Source organism: Leptonychotes weddellii, chromosome 9 (assembly GCF_054177405.1).
Source record: "Leptonychotes weddellii isolate Sample4059 chromosome 9, ASM5417740v2, whole genome shotgun sequence".
Classification (NCBI taxonomy): Eukaryota; Metazoa; Chordata; class Mammalia; order Carnivora; family Phocidae; genus Leptonychotes; species Leptonychotes weddellii.
This window is the reverse complement of record NC_138377.1, coordinates 11,429,390-11,449,851: the sequence shown is the minus strand read 5'-3', so window position 1 is coordinate 11,449,851 and position 20,462 is coordinate 11,429,390. Positions and strand designations below refer to the sequence as shown.

The window sequence follows — 20,462 nt, the reverse complement described above, 5'->3', positions numbered from 1 at the left end:
ATGGAGAGATTCTGAAGAGCCATCATGCCTCATCCTTGCAGGAACCAGCAAAAATGGGAGGGTGAGACTCTAAGGGGAGGAATCAAGAGTGAGTCAACAATCTCCTGTCTCTTGGCCCCTCATGGTGTCTGCCTGCCACCCCCCTCCCCACTCCCCAACCTGGGGAAGGCCCACGCCAAGGCTGTAAAAGTTCCCTAGCCCACCTTCCTCCAAGGTGGCCAAGTCCCAGATTTAAAACTTAAAAAAATTAAGAAGTTCTAAAGAGACATCGCCCTCCAGACAGTTAACTCTCCTTCTTCTTGTAGCTAATTCCATTTAAAACAAATCTGTAAATAAAAGGATCAAGGAATTGCTGAAGAAAAGAAAAAAGGCTAATTCTGGCTTACAAACAGCTTTGTCTCTGATTGCTGGATAATGCTGGGGTTCTTACTATAAACAGAATGAGAATCCCAAAGACCAACAGTGATGGCCAAGAATAGTAGCCAAGCACTGAGAGGAGAGAATTTTCCTACTTAAAATGTGCCCACTGGTGCACAGATAGATATTCACTGAAGTTACTAAAAGTAATGCGGTATCTCCATTAAATTGGCCAGTGAGACTTGTCTGTCTGGTTCTCTTTTAGGGGAAGAATCTGCCCCTGAACTTCTACTCATCCTTGAGTTTTTCCAAAGTTTTCCTCTCATCCCCTAACCTAGAAATGAGGACAACAATGGGCGTACTTCTCTCCTGAGTAGACGCGGGCTTTCCGAGTGAGGATGTAGGTTTTTGTGTTTGCTCCTTTCCGGAGAGGATCGTCCAGAGGTGACTGGCAGGGTGGGTCCTCCAGAGGGTTCCAGTAGCTCTGTTCACACATACCCCGCAACAAGATCTCCGCCAATTGCCGGGCTATTGTCTGGGAACACAAAGGAGCAAAGACACGGACGTGAGTCTATTCTGTATCATTCATTCACTCATTCGCTCATTCAGTCAATGTTTTCCAGTCATCACTTTGTGCTAGGCACTATTACAAGACTCATGATTAAACATTCTTACTTCTCCAATGAACATTCTATCAGATGATGACAAAAAAAGAAAAGGAAAGAAAATACATTAAGGTATTTGAGCCATTTTAAAAAATAAGTCCGTGCCCTTTGAGCCACCCTGCCTCTGACATTCTGAAACGACTGAAACTTTTAGTTCAGCTCTTTCCCAAAAGCTCTTATCATAGGTGAACTGCACATATTTTCATCACCTCCCAACAGATCCCTGCTAAAACCCAAACTTGGCAAAAAGCTGGTGCTCAGGGCGCCTGGGTGGTTCAGTCGTTAAGCGTCTGCCTTCGGCTCAGGTCATGATCCCGGGGTCCTGGGATCGAGTCCTGCATTGGGCTCCCTGCTCCGTGGGAAGCCTGCTTCTCCCTCTCCTACTCCCCCTGCTTGTGTTCCCTCTCTCACTGTGTCTCTCTCTGTCAAATGGATAAATAAAATCTTTAGGAGGAAAAAAAAAAAGCTGGTGCTCAACCTAGATGACATTATTCCTGAAAAAATAAATAAATAAATAAATAAATAAAAAAGCTCTTCATTGCTGATAAGATGGCATCCAGAGTAGATTTCTGGAATGCCTTCCCTCTTTGAAGTGCCAAGGGCCGGTCCCACGGTGGCCCCATCCTGGGACTCAGCACATGAGCACCCTGTTCTCAGTGCACCCTGGGCCTTCTAGCCCAAAGGTTACTGCTGGCCTGTGCAAAAGAGAAAGCAAGGTGGCGAGGGTGGCTACTGATCAAGAAGTCCTCTTTTCAAAGCTGGATAGGTATCTCTTTTCTCACTGAGAAAACCCAGACATATCTGGATCTTGTCATCCTAAATTAGACACAGACTACTATGCTTTTCAAACTCTCTGTACTAGAACAGTACCCCGTCTGATGAATGGGAGGAGGGGGTATACGGCATCTACTAAGAGATATTTTGTTAGCTGATGCATATCGGTTCACTTACCTCATAATCTTCCAGTGATAAAGAAGAGAAGTAAAAACAAACAAACAAAAAACCCCACAAAATCTCCCTGAGAACAGAAGCAGGTGCACTTCAGGGTGGCCCATGCTACCCCACAATCAGCCAAAGGTGGCAAAATAAAACTTCAACCATCAGGTTTTTCCACAAGGTTTTCACATTCTTTGGAAACATGCAGGCTAAGAATGTTGATCTTTCCTAAGAGTGAGACTTTTTAAATAATAAATAAATATGTTCCAGAAGAGAACTTTGCTAGGTTTTCATCCACGTGAAATCTCCTAAAACACCACAAGGAAACTTAAATGCAACCAAATCACTGGCTTAGTGGCTTCTGATAACCACTGGGTAAAGGCAAATTTTCTTGATTATTCCCAAGTAAGACCCACTGGCTTTAATGTCTATAAAAATGTGAAATTAAATGCACTCCTATCATCCCCAACTGAGCCATCTGTAAAGATCCTCATAAGAACACAATTTTCAGGACCTAAACAGTTCCTGCACTGTTTTCTTAAACCTTCCATTATAGTTTCATTTCGATCTCCCTGCAGTCATATAAGCTAATGACTTCTGCCGGAACCATCAACTGGCAAAAATAACCTCCACTCAATGTCAAAGGAAAAAAAATGAACAAGGAGCTTCATTTTCTGGATATACCTGCCATGGAGGGATGCTAAAGTTATAAAAATCTCTGCCCTCCACAGTTCGCTTGTCCACTACGAGACAGCTCATGCTAGATCTCACTTTACCTCCAGGTATTAACCTTCCAGAGAGACTTTTAAAATGAGGTTTTGATGTGATTGCATATTTTATTTTTTTAAAGATTTTATTTATTTATTTGACAGAGAGAGACACAGCAAGAGAGGAGATACAAGCAGGGGGAGTGGGAGAGGGAGAAGCAGGCTTCCCGCGGAGCAGGGAGCCCGATGCGGGGCTCGATCCCAGGACCCTGGGACCATGACCTGAGCCGAAGGCAGACGCTTAACGACTGAGCCACCGAGGCGCCCCCGTGATTGCATATTTTAAATGTGTCACTCCACCACTGCACTAACCAATTAGGAAGGATGTCTGGCTGTGTGCATTGACAGCTCAAATGAAGTTCAGAACAGGAGATAAATATGAGAAATGACCAGCACAATCACCAATGTTGATCAGACCTTTCGCTTTTTATACTCGGGTTTTATATGCTTGCCCCTGAAATGCTTACAAATTGTTGGTAACTATCAAAGTCCAAAGGAAAGGAAGGGGAGGAAGGGAGCCAGAAAGAAGTCAAACTTTAATGTATAAACTTGGTCATTAAGTCCGTTTTGTATGTATTTTTTTAATTGTGGTAAAATGTACCTAACCTAAAATTCACCATTTTAATGTATAACCCAATGGCACTTAGTACATTCACAGTGTTGTGCAACCATCACCTCTGTCTGGTTCCAGAATATCACCCCAAGAGGAAGCCCTGTCCCCTTCTAGTGCTCACTTTCCATTCCCTCCTTCCAAAGACCCTGGGAACAACTAATCTGCTTTCTGTCTCTGCAGATTTGCCCATTGGGGACATTTCCTATCAACGGAATCCTATACTATGGGGCCTTTTTGTGTCTGGCTTTTTCACTCAGCATCATGAGTTCAAGGTTGACCCATGTGGTAGCCTGGATCAGTGCTTCATTCCTTTTTGTGGCTGAATAATACTCTAGTGGGTGGACATACCACATTTTGTTTATCTAGACATCAATTGATAGAAATTCGGATTGTTTCCATCTTTTGGCTAGCATAAATAGTGCTGCTATGAACATTCACGTACAAGTGTTTGTTTGAATACCTGCTTTCAGTTCGTCGAAGTATTTATCTAAGGGTGCGGTTGCTGTAAATGGACTTGTAAATCCTTCTCAGCCCAGATAGAGTTTACAAAGCAACTTTTCCATCTCATGAGAGCATCATAAATTTGCAATGATCAACTAATCTTTAAGGAATCATATAGTTGTGAGCAGCATTAACTGGACAAGCTTTCTGAGGGCTAGTGTAGACCAAGATACCAGTGAATAAGACCCATGAAGTGCTTCCCCATTAGGGAAGGCAAAGAATCTGTCATGGAAATGAGAAAATAAGATTCTCGGGTCCTGCCCCAAACCTACTCAGTTGGCATTTCTGAGGCAGTTATAGGGATGCGCATTTGTTCAGAGTTCCTCAGATAATTCTGATGCACACCTTTGGTTAAGCACTCAAGGAATTACAAGCAGTTCAACCAAGGTCACCTGAGACTCATCAACCAAGACCAAAGGTCTACTTACTTGCACCGCAAGTCCAACATAGAGAGGAAGTGACCTCCCTCATGTCAACACTAACCAGTTAACAGCTGAAAATGTCCAAGGGCAGCTCCAGTCTACCCAGACTTCTTTGGAAGCCTCCTCACAATACGTCTCAGAAAAAAAAAAAAAATAATTGAAGAAACCTCTCTCGCTTCCTGACATGTCTTTATTCAGAATCCCACCTCACAGGATTTTTAGAAGTTAAAGTACATTGATCTGAATATCAGAAACCTTAGGCAATAATGGAAGATATTCTCTAATTCTGTGAAGAATAATGTTGAAGTAAGCAGCGGGCAGATGCCCACAGAATATTCAATGCACTCACACCTTCTAATGGGAGAAAAACATCAACAATACGAACAAATGCTCCATATTTAAGCAATTTAGAAAGATTGGCTTTTTAATCAGCTTTTAAAACAATTATAAGAACACTTGCCAATATCATCAGTTACTTTTAACTGTGCTTCTAAATCTTAAAAGAAGCTATTCATGCTGACCAGGCAAGAAGTTTTATGAAATGTTGGGAGGATGTCAATTTCAGAGAAAAGACACTTGGCAACAATTTTTATCCATTTTTTCAGAGTTTTTTTTTTCCTTCAAGAACTCTACAAATCAAAATGTCTGGTTTGAACTTCTTAAGGCACCCCAAGTCACGTCAATATATAAATAAATACCAAAGACCAAGTACGGTCTTGGTGGCAGGTGTGGGGTATAAAGTTGCTCCTCTTGTCCCCCGCCCCTGCCCCCCCGCTAATTCTAGGAAAACCTATTGCTTCGTCATCTGGCCCCACGAGTTGGATACCTGCATCCTAAAACCCTAGACACACCAAATGAAGATACAGCCTCACTTCCCATGACAGGAGTCACTGAGCCTGGGCCAACTGAAAACTCTCCCACAGCACTGAAAGGGGTCATGATGATGGGAGGACGATGCTGCTGGTAACAAGACAGAGGAAGGTGGGATCTTACGTGGGGCTGTTATGTCCGTTGTGACACACGGTATTTGCTTCGTCCCTGGTGAGCACCAGGCCTTCACGCAGACAGGCCTTGGCTACAGCTCTGCAGAGCAAGCTATGGAGGTATCAGCGATCACCTCCTCTGCCAGGAAAGTTCAAGGTTTAACAAGGAAGAGAGAGAACTTACGCCAACAACACAGCCAAACTGCTGATGAACCAGGTTATCTACCTAGTTTTTCTATTTCTCCTCTAAGTTTTAGCATCAGTATAATCAGTCAAACAACTAGGTACTCTTCAGGATCCAATCTGATTTGCTCTGGCTGGGTTTGGTGTGAAATCATTAGCATACAACCAACCCCTTCACCACACTAGCGTCTGGGAGGGCTTACATTCTCCCTGCCTTACAGGATGCATTTCTTCTGTTTCAAGAGGTAGCACGACCAATAAGTACATAAAAAGATGCTCAACATCATTAGCCAGCAGGGAAATGTAAATTACAACCACAATGAGACAGCACTTCATACATACTAGGAGGGCTAGGGCTAAAAAGACAGACAATAACAAATGTCGTCAAGAACATGGAGAAATTGGAGACCTCGTGACTGCTGGTGGGAATACAAAATGGTGCAGCTGCTTTGGAAAATCGTCTGGCAATTCCTCCAAATGTTAAACGTACAGCCTGTCCACTTAAAACTTGTCCATATGTCCACCTAAAAACTTGCATAAGAATGTCCATAGCAGCATTATTCATAATAGCCAACACGTGGCAACAATCCAAATATCCATCAACTGATGAAGAGATACATAAAATGTGTTATATCCATGCAGTGGAATAGTATTTGGTCACAAAAAATGAGTGAAGTGCCAATCCATGCTCCAACATGGGTGAACCTTGAAAATACCATGCTAAGTAAAGCAGGTTGGTCACAAAAAGACCACCTAGTATATAATTCCATTTACATGAAATGTCCAAGATAGGCAAATCCATAAAAGCAAAACATAAATGACCAGTTGTCAGAGGCTGGGGGAAAAGGGGAGAATGGGGATTGACTACAGATAGGTATGGGGTTTCCTTTTGGGGATGAGAATGTTCTGAAATTAAATATTAGTGATGGCTGAACAATGTGGTGAGTACACTAAAAACTACTGACTTTAAATGGATGAGCTGTGTGGTGTGGAAATTATATTTCAACAAAGCGTGTATACACACACACACACACACACACACACATATATGATGGAGGGGGAGAGGGAGGAAGGGGTGGAGCGATAACACCTAAAGTGCCCTTCTGGTCTCAATCAAATTATCCATCACACTCACCATTCGCAGGTTTTGCGTTGTTCTTGTTTCTACTGCTCTGAGGATCTCTCTAAATCTCCCGACTCCTCTCGTCAAGTTCCTGTGTGCACACAGAATTTGACAGGGTTTCCATCTGGCGTGCATTAATATTAAATATTTTATACACATATTTCGATGCATTTTGTCTACATAAAAGCTGTTGGCTAGATTTTAAGCAAACAATTATTCTGCACATGCCTGTCCATCTTTGCTTGACTCTGAAAAATTTGGCCTGGGACTGCTGGTCTTTTGTGCTTCCACAATCAAATTTTCTCAAGGGGAAAAAATCTGAAAATCAGTTCTGAAGCCAGAAGAAGAAGAAGCAGAAGCAGCAGAAGAAAGAAAGAAAGAAAGAAAGAAAGAAAGAAAGAAAGAAAGAAAGAAAGAAAGAAAGAAAGAAAGAAAGAAAGAAAGAAAGAAAGAAGGAAAGAAGGAAGGAAGGAAGGAAGGAAGGAAAGGTAGATAGACAGGTAGGTAGGTAGATAGATAGATAGATGTAAGGTATCTTGCAAGAGTCTACCTTCAACCTTACAATGGCTCCATAGTTTTCCTGCTCTACTGAGTGGAAATGTTTTCACTTAAAAAGTGGGCGGCAAGAGGGTATGGGAACACTCACAAGGCACTGAAAGCAGTGTGCTAAAGACTTCCCGTAACTTGCCATTTTTATGGGCAGAACAAAGATAACAGGTATGAAAACTGAGGGGCTCCACCAAGCAATCACTCTGCATCTCTGAGAACCTAAATCACTGCCCAAAAAACCCACCAAGCCAACCCCCCCAACTCTGTACCGACAAGAAGAAGCAAGTGGTCAAAGGCCCCCTCTGCGAGCAAACACATGAGGACTGGAACCCTGAGCCACCCGACTCGGATGGGAACGCATCTCCTCTCACTGCCCCACACCTCACACTGAGACATGTTTGGTGACACATTTCAGTAAAGGACAGACAATTCTTTAGTAACATCCTGGTCACTATATCCAGCCCCCACTTGTAGTCCTCCCTGAAAGCTGTGCCGGTCCCGTTCGGCTGGGAACACTTCCCAGTCAGTCCCTTTACACTGAGCGCTGCTACCACCTACGACATAACTTGGTGATATTTATAACTTGCTCATTAGAACACATCTCATCTTTCCAAAAAACCGCAGAGCAGGTCAGCCGGGGCAGACCTGTCAGCCTTCTCTGCGGGCTGTGGCAGGCGCTCTAGGTATCTGATTGTCTTCTTGGATGACAGTTTAAATCGTGCAAAGGTATTTAATCAAACTGAATGTGGGTTCTGTGTGCTACAAGCCCCCACAAGGGCTATTAATTTGTATCTTCTACCTACACGACATCCCAGGACTCTCATTCACAAGAACAGCCTAATAGTTTATTGGGGTTCAGCACATCAATACTCCCGTATCCCTCTCACCCACACATATCAGATGATTCTTGATGGCACAAAAAGAGATGCTGGTGCTCAGGACTCCAAGCAGTGCTAAAGGAACTCTAACAGAGACGTGAATGAAAATTAGGTAATGGGCCCTGGGACACGCAATCTACTCCGCTTTCCCCTTCGTTTGTTTTTATGGGATCCGTGTTCACAGGCAACAAAGTAAATTTGCTTTGGACTGAAGCTCGGCTCTCCTAAGTACCGGGGGGAAGGAAACAGCTATAACGAATCAGGGATGGGCGTGGACACAGTGGTCTAATTTTGCTCCAGAATCACAGACTATGCTCCTACCATGTGTACAAGGAACAGCAGTCTGAACTGTATGACATATGGGTGGGCCTGAGGGAACGTAACTGGAGACCCAGGTTCACAGGGCTGTTTTACCAGGGTGGCAGTTAGCTCTGAAAAGGCAGCATCGAATCTAAATAGGATAAGCCAGGGTAGGCTACAGGATAGGCACCGGTCATTCGGACGGTCTCTCAAGCCCTCCTGGCAGAATGAGATGCTTACCCAGTTACAAAAGCATAGAATTTTCTAGCTATCCACGAGCCAATGCAACCTAGTCCGTTATGACATAGAAGTGAAGTGCCTTGCTCAGGTTCACAAACCCAGTGAGAGAGTGAGCTGGAAGCTTTTGACTAGATTCTATCACCTTCTTGGGCAAGAGAAACGTCAGCTCTAAAACTGTAGTGCAGCTCTAGAAGAAAGAACGAACTACAAATACAAGAGCTCAGGTCTCTGGCTTATGTCACTTATATGCAAATTACTTCATATATACATAATACACATTTTACACGTTCCAGTGATCACGGCTAACGAGATGCTCCCAGGGAGTGGCTCAAAATCGGAAAGAAAATCCGTCGGCCCAGATGAAGCAGTGTGGCGTCCGGGGTACTGTCTCAGCTGCCTTAAAAGAGAAAGGATGGCTGGAGAAATTCAACTCCCCTCTGAGGGCCCGCTGGCTCTCCCGCGCGGGACCGAGGCCCCCTGCTGGAGTGCTGGAGGAAGTGCCCGGGACTCAAGGGGGCGCCCCACAGGCGGAGGCGGGTCCGCCACTGGGGGCTTCGTCCCAAGGTAGGGACAAATGCTGTTTTTCTCAACCGTTTCCAGATTATTTCTGGAGAGAGCCTAGGATTCAGAATCAAATTCTTCCTCAAGCTCTGGGAGGTCCTGCTCGTAAACAAAGGATCCGCGGTAACCCCCGAAGGCCTGACCCTTGCCAAGCAAACAAACGTGGCGCCCTCAGGAACCACCACAGATCAGTCCGACAGCAGGGAGAAGGGGCTGGAGGGGAAAGATTTTAAATATTAGCAGAGGAAGAAAGTTTCCCAAATGCAAAAACATCTCATTTTCAGCAACTCCTATACCATTCATACATTTTTTTAGTCACATAATTTTATTCTACCAATCATTTCCACCATTGCCATGAGAGCAGAAAAAAAATTTTTTAAGCTAGATGGATAATCATGATAGAAAGGAACAAAAAGGGGAAATTAACTTATAAGAATTACATTCTAAGGGCTATGAAAGACTCCAATTTGAGGGAAATAAAAGCCACATGATTGCTTTCATGTCTCTAAACTATTAGTTTATTCTTAAAATGTTGAGGTCGGGAAATATCCAGAATGAACTGCTGCTTAAAAACTCCACTCCAAAATGAAGACGAGGGAGCCACGGACTCTCCCTGGTTTTGAGGGTTTCCAAAGACCCTTCACATCAGGTCATTTATTCCATTTCAACATCCCTGACTGAGAGAGCGCAATGATGTCAGAATTCATTATGGCAAACTATTCTCAAAATGAGTGTTCCTGCCAGCCTATGAGCAGCAGGCACTTTGGCAAGCTGTCAGAACGTGGGGTTCACCTCCCGCATCTTGCTTGGCTAAGCTTCCTGAGCCGGGTGCGTGTCCCTCCGTGTGGAACGGCTCCCAATGGCTCAGCTATTATCAGGGAGAAAGGAAGGGCCTGCACGTCCCCTGAGCACCAGCTGCTTGTTCCCTGCTTTCCCTTGCCAACATCCCTGTCCATCCCCGACCCTGCAGGGGGTGCTCAGGCCAGTCCCCCCGCCTTGCTCATGTTCAAACCCAGGCTACCTACTGCTCTGTCTTGACAGGAGAGCCCACCCACTTTTCACAGGGACACACTTGACTCCTGGTGACCTATTTGCACCTTTTCTTCCTTCCTTTTTCCATCGGGTTTCATCATTCTCTTTCCTCCTTCCAGGTCTCATCTGCTGGTCCTTAGGTCAGGGCAAAAGCATGACTTCCTGAGGACACCGAGGGAGGCAGACTCGCTAGCACTTGGCCTCCCTCTTGACCCTGTAGGCCCTGCAGCAGCATTTTTGAAGGCCAGTCTCTGAAATTTGTAACTAAAGATCAATTACAGAACAAGTCAACACCATAGATCTCTTAGAGCCTAGAAATCATGTGGCTTTTCTGGAGTCCCTTCGTACCAACAACCACTCCTGAAGCTCTTAAGCAGTAGGTCATTTCAACAGTTACTAAGCACTATTGTACGTCGGGTTCCAGGCTCATCCCTGAGGACATGCTGGTGAGCAACGGACACCATCTCACACACACACACCGCCCCCCCATAAGAACGTAGGCACCTTGTGGACCAAGATCTGTGTTCTGTTCATCTACATATCCCAAGCCCCTCAAACAGAGCCTGGCATACAGCAAGTGCTCAATATTTACTTGTTGAGTGAATTTCAGAACCACTGTGAGTCAAATAAACCAAGACCAACAAGGGGCTACATTTTCTACCTGTTCCTTGTCCCCTTCCTTCTCACTGCACTGGACTGGCCAGCCCAGCAAAGAACTCTCTTAAACAGAACATGTCACACATGTGCTCGGTGGCGTTGCAGCCTGGGCCCCGTGGGAGCAGTGACACACCTGCCTGACCAAGTGACACGGCTGAGCATGCCTGGCCTGACAGCTTTGAGAGGGCTGCACAGATCATAAGGATTTTGAAGACCTTTTTAAAAACCTTCCAGACATTTTGGGGAGGCTTTCCTGCCCATGTGCCTTTATACGTGCTCCTGTCTGAGGTGGTCTGGGAACTGTTAGTCACCCTTCCAGACCTGGGTCAAAGGCCACCCTTGGGAACGGTTTCCCAGCTTCCCTAGGAAAACACGGGTACTGCTTCCTGGGTGTTCCCAACAAGCTCGCACGTATTTTGATTTTCATTTGTATTTACGTCTGTTGGCCCACCAAACTGTGATCACCTTGGGAGCAACAGCCCTCTTTGTCCCTACTGCTACACAGAGCTAACCAGGCACCCGGTGACACCTAGGAAGCTGGGTGCCCTCAAAAGAGAGAAAAGAGTGAGCGCCATCTTATATTCTGAAATCTCTTTCCCTATCTCCTTGCTGAAGAGTTTTCTCGATTACAAACAGGACACCTAAAGCAGACACTTCTTACTTCATGAGATCCACCCCAATGGCATGCTACCCACTGTCAACACAACCCCAGAAAACCGGAAATAAACCACACTGCTCTAGGTCACTTGTTCTTAGTTCTTGGGCTTGAAAATTGCTTCCTCTTCATTTACATAACCTGGGTAGCACCTATTTGGAAAAAGTCTGAAATCAAAACCAGATATCCAGATCTGGAAAGTGGGAGAAGAAAAAGACATCCTTCACAGTCCAAAAGGGTGCTTCTGGCCGGCTGTCAGGGAGCTGTTTTTCCCAGAACGGCCTCCAGCTTCTCCCTCTGTACGCACTCTTCGCCTCGTATCCAGTGACATGCATGTGTGAAGACAGATGGCCTGCTGGAGCCAGAGGCCAGAGATCAAACCCACAACCTTGGCCTCGTTAGCAAAGGACTCGGTCTGATCAATGGAGCAAGCCGGCTGCCGCCTAGATACGGTGACGGAGGGTGTGACAACCATCCATGCTGGGATGTGAACAAGCAGGCGAAGCTTCCGGAAGTCTCATTTCAAACCTAATGAGAGTTGTACTAGGCTTAACAACATTTTTTTGGACTACCTCAGCAACTGAGGCTTCCCGCGACAAAAGCAGAGCAGATGAGGCGTTTTGGTCAGGTGGCCGAGTGTGTGCCATGTACCAGGTGGCGTCCTGGGCAGCAGAGGTTCAAGTCCCACAAGGCACACAGAGCTGTCTCGGCATCGGGACAGGGACATGCTGACAGGTCCTTCCAAAGTTGCATGCTAGAGGCCCACAGATGCAAGCTGGACTCCGAAAATGAACCACCCCGCCTCCCTCAACAACCTGTTCCTTGACAGCTGCCCAGACCCCGGCTCTCTGAGGAAACACAGAGTATGGGGAGGCCTGCTTCCTCTCAGGTCCTTCCTCTCCAACCTTTGGGAACGGGCCAAAGGATATCAAGCCTCATTCCAACAACATATCCTGAGTGCCTACTGTGCACGAGGAAAGGGGCCCAGGGGTGCAATCATGAGCCATCCAGCAAGCGTGCATCCTCAGGAGCTGTGCTGTAACCACGCTCAACTTCACCCCGGAAACTAAACAGTATCCAACACGAAGCTGGGCTCCTCGATCTGGTAATACCTACACCAAACAACCCAGAATTTGTCTAACATGGAAGGCCTGGAAATCCATACACTTATCTATATACTTACACTGGAGAGACAAAACAGAACATGGACCCTGGAGCCAGATAGGATGGGCTCAAGTCCCAGCTTTACACTCACTAGTTGCTGACCTTGGGCAAGGGCCTGTGCCTCAGCTTTCTCATCTGTAAAATAGTGATAACAAATGCACCCCCCTTATAGATTGGTTCTAAGAATTAAATTAGTTAATGCATGCAGTAAGTGCTATTAAGTGTTCACCAGTATTACTACTATTATCCTCAAAACTCTGCCATTGCTCTGAACCGTTTTGGAATTCTGGAATCTACCTTCCAGTCCATTTACAGAACATGAAGGTCTGTTTTATTGCTTTGGTGACATTTAATTTTGGAGGAAAAAAAAAAAGGTATTCTCCAGTTTGATTCATTCATTGACTTTGTTATTTACTGAAAGCCTGCCATGTCCTCAAAGACAAAAGATAGCAGCCGATGTCACGTGAGGATAACAGAAGCTCCTTTTCTGGGGCTCTGTGGTTACTCTCCCAGGAAATGATGGTGACATCTCCTACGAGTGTGGGTGCCCACACGGAGGAGTGTAGAGTCTCCACCGAAGGCTAGAGGGGAGGGGCAGGGACAAATGCAAAGCTGAGAAGTTGAGAAACTGAGGGGGTTGAACTAAATCCTTCTTGCTCTATCTCTGTTAATACAGCCAACTTCCAGAGATTGTTCTGGAATCAATTGACAAGGGCCAAGCCAAACTCAAATATGTTATTGGGTGTTTAGTGGCTCAAACTGGTGATTTGGGTGGTTGAGCTACCAAAGTTTTACGAGTGTGTAACACAAAGCTGACCAGAGAAACGCTTAGCACTGACATAATTTATTTCCAATGAGGCAAGTGTTTGCTCCGGATCCTGCCCAAGCTGGGAGACATCCACATTTAGCATGAGGAGAACAGGAGTGGCCGGGGCTCCAAATGACTTGCTTCCTAAGAAGAGACACAATTGCATGCAACGCTGATGAGCACCAGGCCAACTTACTCTTCATTTTATAAGTCGATATAAAGGTAGTAGACAGACGATCTAAGAGGTAGAGATGGGTCACTAACAATATGACTTCAAATGCTAATCAACACTAAGCAGCAAAGTCACATAGATAAAAGGACTTTTGACCTCCTCTTCATCCCATTGGTTGCGCTCTGGAGAGGGGAAAAGGCGGGAACGACATCAAGGGGAGGACAGTCCTTCCAAATGCACCACAGTGCTTGAGCTAAACGTGAAGTACAAGGATCAGAGTGCAGTGTTCCACTTCCATTTCAATTAGCAGAAAACAGAACTGCATTTCCAAAATAACATCTGGGGACAATATTTCAAAAGCTATGACAAGTGAGAAAAAAATCCAAGGGACTCAGTAAAAAAAAAAAAAAAAAAAAGACCTTTAAATGTACGGGGGTCACTGGTCCAAATGCCTGCAGAAGCCAAGCAGGCAGCAACATGGGGAGGGAGAGACCGTGCGGGGCCAGGGAGCGGCAGCAGCTCGGGGGGCGGCGTTCAGGCCCCAGGCTTGCCTAAGGTGTCCTATCTAAAACCAGGCCAGATGCACTCAGTAGGGGGCTCGGCCATTAAACTGGCAAATAAAAACCCCCAATATTTTTCTTGGGGGAATAAAGTATTGCAGTATGGCTCGGCTTGAGGCAGCGTGGTGCCGTTTGGGATTCTCGTACATTCTCGTGAGTCACGGCAAATAATCTGCTTGGATCTGGGAGAGGCTAAGTTGGGGACAGAAAAGAGAAAAGGGCAAAGGTTGAGAGTGATCATGAGAAGAAGAGGAGGGCCGGAGAATGGAATGTGAGACATCTGGAAACATCGCCAGATGCTAGGCATGCCCGGGGAGGAGGAAGACCTTGGGCAATCGGCTTCACCCTGCTGTGCCTGTTTCCTCATCTATGAAATGGGACTATCCCCACTCCCGATGCCTAGAAAGCTCCTGGCCCAGTGCTCAGAATCATGTCAACCCTCCCATTCCCCCACCCCTCTGCTGCCTCCCACCACCCGGCCCTCCCCTCCACATGGAAACATTCGCGGGGCAAAAGCCAAAAGCAGCTGCTAGTACGTTTGTGTACCTCTGGTTTAGCAGAAAATACTGCCAAATTAGAATTGGTTTCTATTGTATACCATGTCAAAGCTGTCTTCTCAACCAACAAGTGTTTATTTAGCACCTTCTGGAGTTTTGTATGTGGGGAAACAAAAGCTCAGGAAATTAGGTAACGTGCCCATGGTCATCATCCAGCCCACAGACAGAAGAGCTGAGGACAGAAGGCTCCATCTGATTCCGGGGCCCGCAAAAGCTAAAGAGGACCCCTGTGGTGCAGGAGCCACAGACAAAGTGGAGACTACTTCCCATGACACAAAAACAGAGGCGGGAGAGAAGCCAGAAAAGCTGGGAGCAGCCAGGGCCAGATCAAGCGTCCACCTGGACATGCTTGTTTCTAAAGAAGGGATGGAATTCGGGGCCCTCCCACGGGGGTGGACGACAAGGGGACAGCAGAGAATTTTCTGCTGAGCGGTCTGAGCAGACACAGAACTCTGAAGTAAGACAGTGTCAGACAAAGAGACTCACAGTGAGGAAATGATGACAATACCGAAATGGGTCTGTCCATCGTCGTTACGTTAGAAATTCAATTCTTTCATCCTACAGCACCTCGTGTATCTGGCCCTTCCCAGTCAGAATTCACAACGAAGCACCCCAGATGGTGAGTTCAATTGTACCTTTGGACCATATATAGAAAACAAGCTTCGCCAAGCCCAAGAGCAGGACAAGTGTGATCTATGAGGAGCATATTTAGTTTTCTCAGGGGAAGAGGCTATTTCCAAGCCCCTCCAAGCCATCCAGAAGAGCTGGCATTTATCAACAAACCACTGACAAGATCATTAAAACATATTTCACTCCCTCATCAAGAAAGCCCTGCCCCCAAGACTTTTGGCTCCTTCCGGACAGAGATTGGGTTCTCATGTGCCCCAAGAACAAGACCCAGCCGCATACCTGCTACTCACGGGGCCGCTGTGAGGATAACATGAGGTAACAGTAAACATGAGTGAAGGTGAGCCATCACCATCATCTTCTTCTGAGGCAACACTAACTGATTCCATGCCCCGCCCCAACCCATTATTCCAGATGGCTCTTCCACCAACCTAGTGAGGCACGCAGGACTTCATTATCTTCCACCGACAGGGAGGGAAACGGAGTCCCTGAGAGAGAAAGGGAGCGGCCTCTTGATTCCCAGTACGGGGATCCCTCCCCTGGCCTCTGCTGGGGAGTGTTCTACCTCATCTTTCACTGCCCACCCTCCCCCAACCTTTTTTAACCTTTTTATTGTACAAAATATAGACACAGAAAGTCATATCAAACAACTCTATCGCCTGGGGAATTCTTACGAGACAAACACCCTTGTAACTACCGCCCAGGTTAAAAAAAGACCATTGTCAATCACCTCATCCCAATTAACAGGCTCCCCTCTCCACCCGAAAGTAACTGCTTCCCTGACTTTTAGAATAATCACCTCATTCCATTTCCTTATTGCTTAATCACTCAAGTGTACATGCCTACACGACTTTAGTCTTGCCCACTTTTACCCTTACTCAAGGAGTCTTTAAAATCTCTTCATCTGCAGATGCCCTTTTCTAGCTCTTTCTTTTCCTTACAATTTATTTGTTAAAGAATCTGAACTCTTTGACCCGCAGAGTTTCCCCTTAGATAGAAAACTGCATAGTTTCATATGTTCCTCTGTTCTCTGTGTTTCTTTCACTTGGCAGCTCGATTTCAAGGCTTGACCAGTCCAGGTTCGGTCCCTTTGCTCAAGACTTTGCCAGTGGTGCGTTCTTCTATCAGGAGCCACATCATTTCTGGCTGTCACTTTTTTGGGGGGCAGGGGAGGGGTGCTAGCAGCCCTTGATGCTCAGTGGTTAGATACATTAATTCACTGGGAGTTACAAAATGGTGACATTCTAATGTAGAATGTCTCACTGTAGTTTTCATTCATTAGCTGGAATAATCTTATAGGAAGGTGGCTTCTTTCATCTAATATTTGGTTCTCCAGTTCTTTTTATTTACTTTGTTAGATACTGATTTAGAACTCATGAATTTAAACATATTTGATGAGGCTATTGCAATTTTTATCCCTCTTGAAATTCAAATTGTCCCATATTTGGCCTGAATTCTTTTACCATGATCCTAGAAATCTTTTAAGTTTCCTTGCTATCTGGTATGTAAAGATGTTCCAAGTTCATCCTATTCATTTCTTATTCCAGAACTGGAATGAGTTTTCTTTTATTGGTAAATGATAATTCAAGATCACAGCCGTGGCACTAGAGATGTTCATTACCATTGGGTCGGTCACTGAGATGCACCTCCTTCTCTCTCCCTCCTCCCTTCTTCTCTCCTTCTCTCCCACGCACACATGTATATATGTTTATATACACACACATGCACACACATGAACACATGCAAACACACACAATACCTCATGATTTCCATCGTTTCCAGTATTTCCAATTTAATCATTCGAATTCAGGACTGACTTTTTTATTTCTTCTATCTTAAATCTATTTTGCCTTTCTCCCACACTAAGAATCCTGGTTCTCAAGGACACAGGGGATAATAGTTAGAACATTCCATAAGTATTCATTTGCTTTATTCCATGTCACACGAATGCATTTCAGAATTGCAATGCTAATAATACCAGCACCATTATGATTACTGAAATGTTAAAAACTTATTTTCTGCATATGCTATCAGCATTCCCCTTCCATTTTCAAATGTATCATTGTACTCTATCTGTTATGAGACACACAGAGAAACAGAAAAGCTTGACCCGTGGTCAGAAAAAAGAGCAATCAATATAAATTCACTCCGAATGGGCCCACATGTTGGATTTAGCAAAGACTTCAAAGAAGCTATTATGAGTACGATCAAAGATGTAGCAGAAACTACATATAAAGATTTTGTTCAAGATAGATGACGATGATTCAAAAAAATGGGGACTCTCAATAGAGAAACAGAAATGATAGGAATTAGCTAAATGGAGATTTTTAGAATTAAAAAGTATAAATACAATGAAAAATCCCCTAAATGGGTTCAACAGCAGCTTTGAGATGGCAGAAAAAACACTGACCTTAAAGATACATGAATAAAAACTATCCAGTCCAAAGAACAGAGAGAAGAAGGACTGAAGAAATACAGGCTCATAATTATAAAACTGCTAAAAGACAAAAAAAAAAAAAAATTGAAAGTAACAACTAAATCACATACAAGGGAGTTAACAATAAGATTGACAGCGACTTCCCACCAGACATAGTGGAAGATACACTCAAGGTTCTGAAAGAAAAGAAACTATCACCAAGAATTCTATATGCAGTAAAACTGTCACTCAGAAATGAAGGTAAATAAAGATGTTCCCAGGTAAACAAAAAGGTGAGAGAATTCATAGCTAGCAGACATGCCCAATACAAAATTTTAAAGGAAGTCCATCAGACTGCAAGGAAATGACAACTGAGGGTAATTTGAATCCACAGGAAAAAACTGGCTAAGAGTACTAGAAATGTAAATATGTGGATAAATATAAAATATTGTATAAATACATTTTAAATCATTTCAAACTTCTATAAAAAATAAGATTGCTATAAGGGGATATTTTTCTGCACTGTTGTGTTCATAACATATAGAGAGACATTAATAGCACAAAGGGAGAAATGAAGCTATATTAGAGCCAAGTTGTATGTTTTACTAAAATTAAGTCAGTATGAACCTGAAGTACTCTGTGATAATTTAAGATGTACATGATAATTCATAGAGGGACCACTGTAAATATTTTTTTAAAAAATACAGCTAAAAAATTCTTCGATCAACAGAAGAATTAAAATGTAATACTAAAAAGTATTTGTTTAACACAAAAGAAGGTGATGGAGAGGAACAAAGAACTTAAAAAGATACCAGACATAGAGAAAACAGAGCAAGATGGCAGACAAAAATCTGATCATATCAATAGTTACATTAAATGTAAATGGATTAAACACTCCAATCAAAAGGCAAACATTTTTATAACAGCAAGATCCAACTATATGCCATCTGTAAGAAATATAAAAGAGAGGTACTTTACTCCAAAGACACAAATAGTCTGAAAATAAAAGGATAAAAAAGATATACCTCTGTAAACAGTAACTACAAGATAGCTAGTGTAGCTGTATTAGTATCAGGTAAGACAGTCCTTAAGTGATGAAACATTACCAGAGACAAGGAGGCATTTATGAAGAACCTACAGCTAACATCTTATGTTATGGTGAAAGACCAAATGCTTTCTTCTTAAGGTCAGGCAGGAATAAGATAAAGATGTCTGCTCTTACCACCTCTCTTCAACTTTGTATTGGAGGTTCTTGCCAGTGCAATAAGGTAATAAATGGAAATAAAAGGCATACAGTTTGGAAATGAGAAGTAAAACTGTTTTATTCACTGATGACATGATCCCATATATAAAAATTCTAAGTAACCTATTAAAAAATTACAACAACTAATTAGTAAGTTTGGCAAGGTTGCAAGATACAATACCAACATACAAAATCAACAGTTACATCTATATAATAGTAAAGTAATCTGAAAGTGAAATTAAGAAAATAATTCCATTCACAAGAGCATGAAAATGAGTAAAATACTTAGGACAAACTTAACAAAAAATGCAAAACTTGCACAATAAAAACTACAAAACATGTTTGAGAGAAATTAAAGAAAATCTAAATAAATGGAGAGATACTGGATTGGAAGATTCACTATTACTTATATGGCAATTCTCCTTAAATTGATCCAGAGATTCACTGCCAACCTTATCAAAATCCTGGCAGGCTTTTTGTGTAGAAATTGACAAGCTGATTCTAAAATGTGTATGGAAATGTCAAGGACTGAGAGTAGCCAAAATAATTTTGAAAAAGAACAAAGTTAGAGAACTTACACTATCTAACTTCAAAACTTGCTGTAAAGCTACATATTTAAGACAGTGTGGTATTGGCTTAAGGGTAGACATATACATCAGTGAAACAAAATAGAGACTCCAGAAATAAACCTTTAGATTTATGTTCAGTTAACTAATTTTTTACTAGTGTCAAGGCAATTTAGTGGGAAAAGAGACTTTTCAACAAATGGTGGTTGGACAACTGGGTATTCAGATACAAAAAAATTCTACTTTGACCCTTACCTCACACCATACACAAATATCAAAAAACAGACTAGAGACCTACATGTAAAAGCTAAAACTATAAAATTTCTGGAATAAAACATAGGAGAAAATCTTTGTGGTCTTAGGTTAGGCAAAATTTTCTTAGACGTGACACCAAAAGGATGATCCATAAAAAGAAAAATTGATAAAATGGACTTCATCCAAAATCAACTTTTCCTCAACTTTAAAAAATGAATACAAGCCACAGACAGGCAGAAAATATTTGCAAATTATATATCTAATAAAAGACTTGTATTCAGAATATATAAAGAACTCCCACAATTTGATACTAAGACAAATGAATAGAAAACAGGTCAAAAAAATCTCTCATTCTCTCAAATAAATAAAAAAATCTTTAAAAAAAAAAAATTTGAATAGATGTTTCACCACAGAAGATACAAGAAGAGCTAACAGGCAAACCAAAACTGCTGAACCTCATTAATCATTAGAGAAATGCACATTCGAATCACAATGAGATACCAATACAAACTCACGAGACTGGCTTTAATTTAAAAACTGGCAATCCCAAAATAGAGCTACCATATGATCCAGCAATTGCACTACCGGGTATTTACCCCAAAGATACAAAAGTAGGGATCCGAAAGGGTACGTGCACCCCGATGTTTATAGCAGCAATGTCCACAATAGCCA

General features: G+C 43.3%; 1 protein-coding gene across 1 annotated transcript in view; it reads right to left on the bottom strand.

Annotated features, from left to right (window-relative positions):
• Window positions 1–20,462, bottom strand: part of TTC7B (tetratricopeptide repeat domain 7B) — a 219,442-nt gene that overhangs the window by 122,024 nt on the left and 76,956 nt on the right. Inside the window, exons 6-8 of the mRNA XM_081829739.1 lie at window positions 8,795–8,940; window positions 6,563–6,641; window positions 720–892 (exon numbers count right to left, since the gene is read on the bottom strand). Of these exons, the coding sequence (XP_081685865.1) occupies window positions 720–892; window positions 6,563–6,641; window positions 8,795–8,940 (398 nt within the window). The remainder of the gene's footprint in view (window positions 1–719; window positions 893–6,562; window positions 6,642–8,794; window positions 8,941–20,462) is intronic.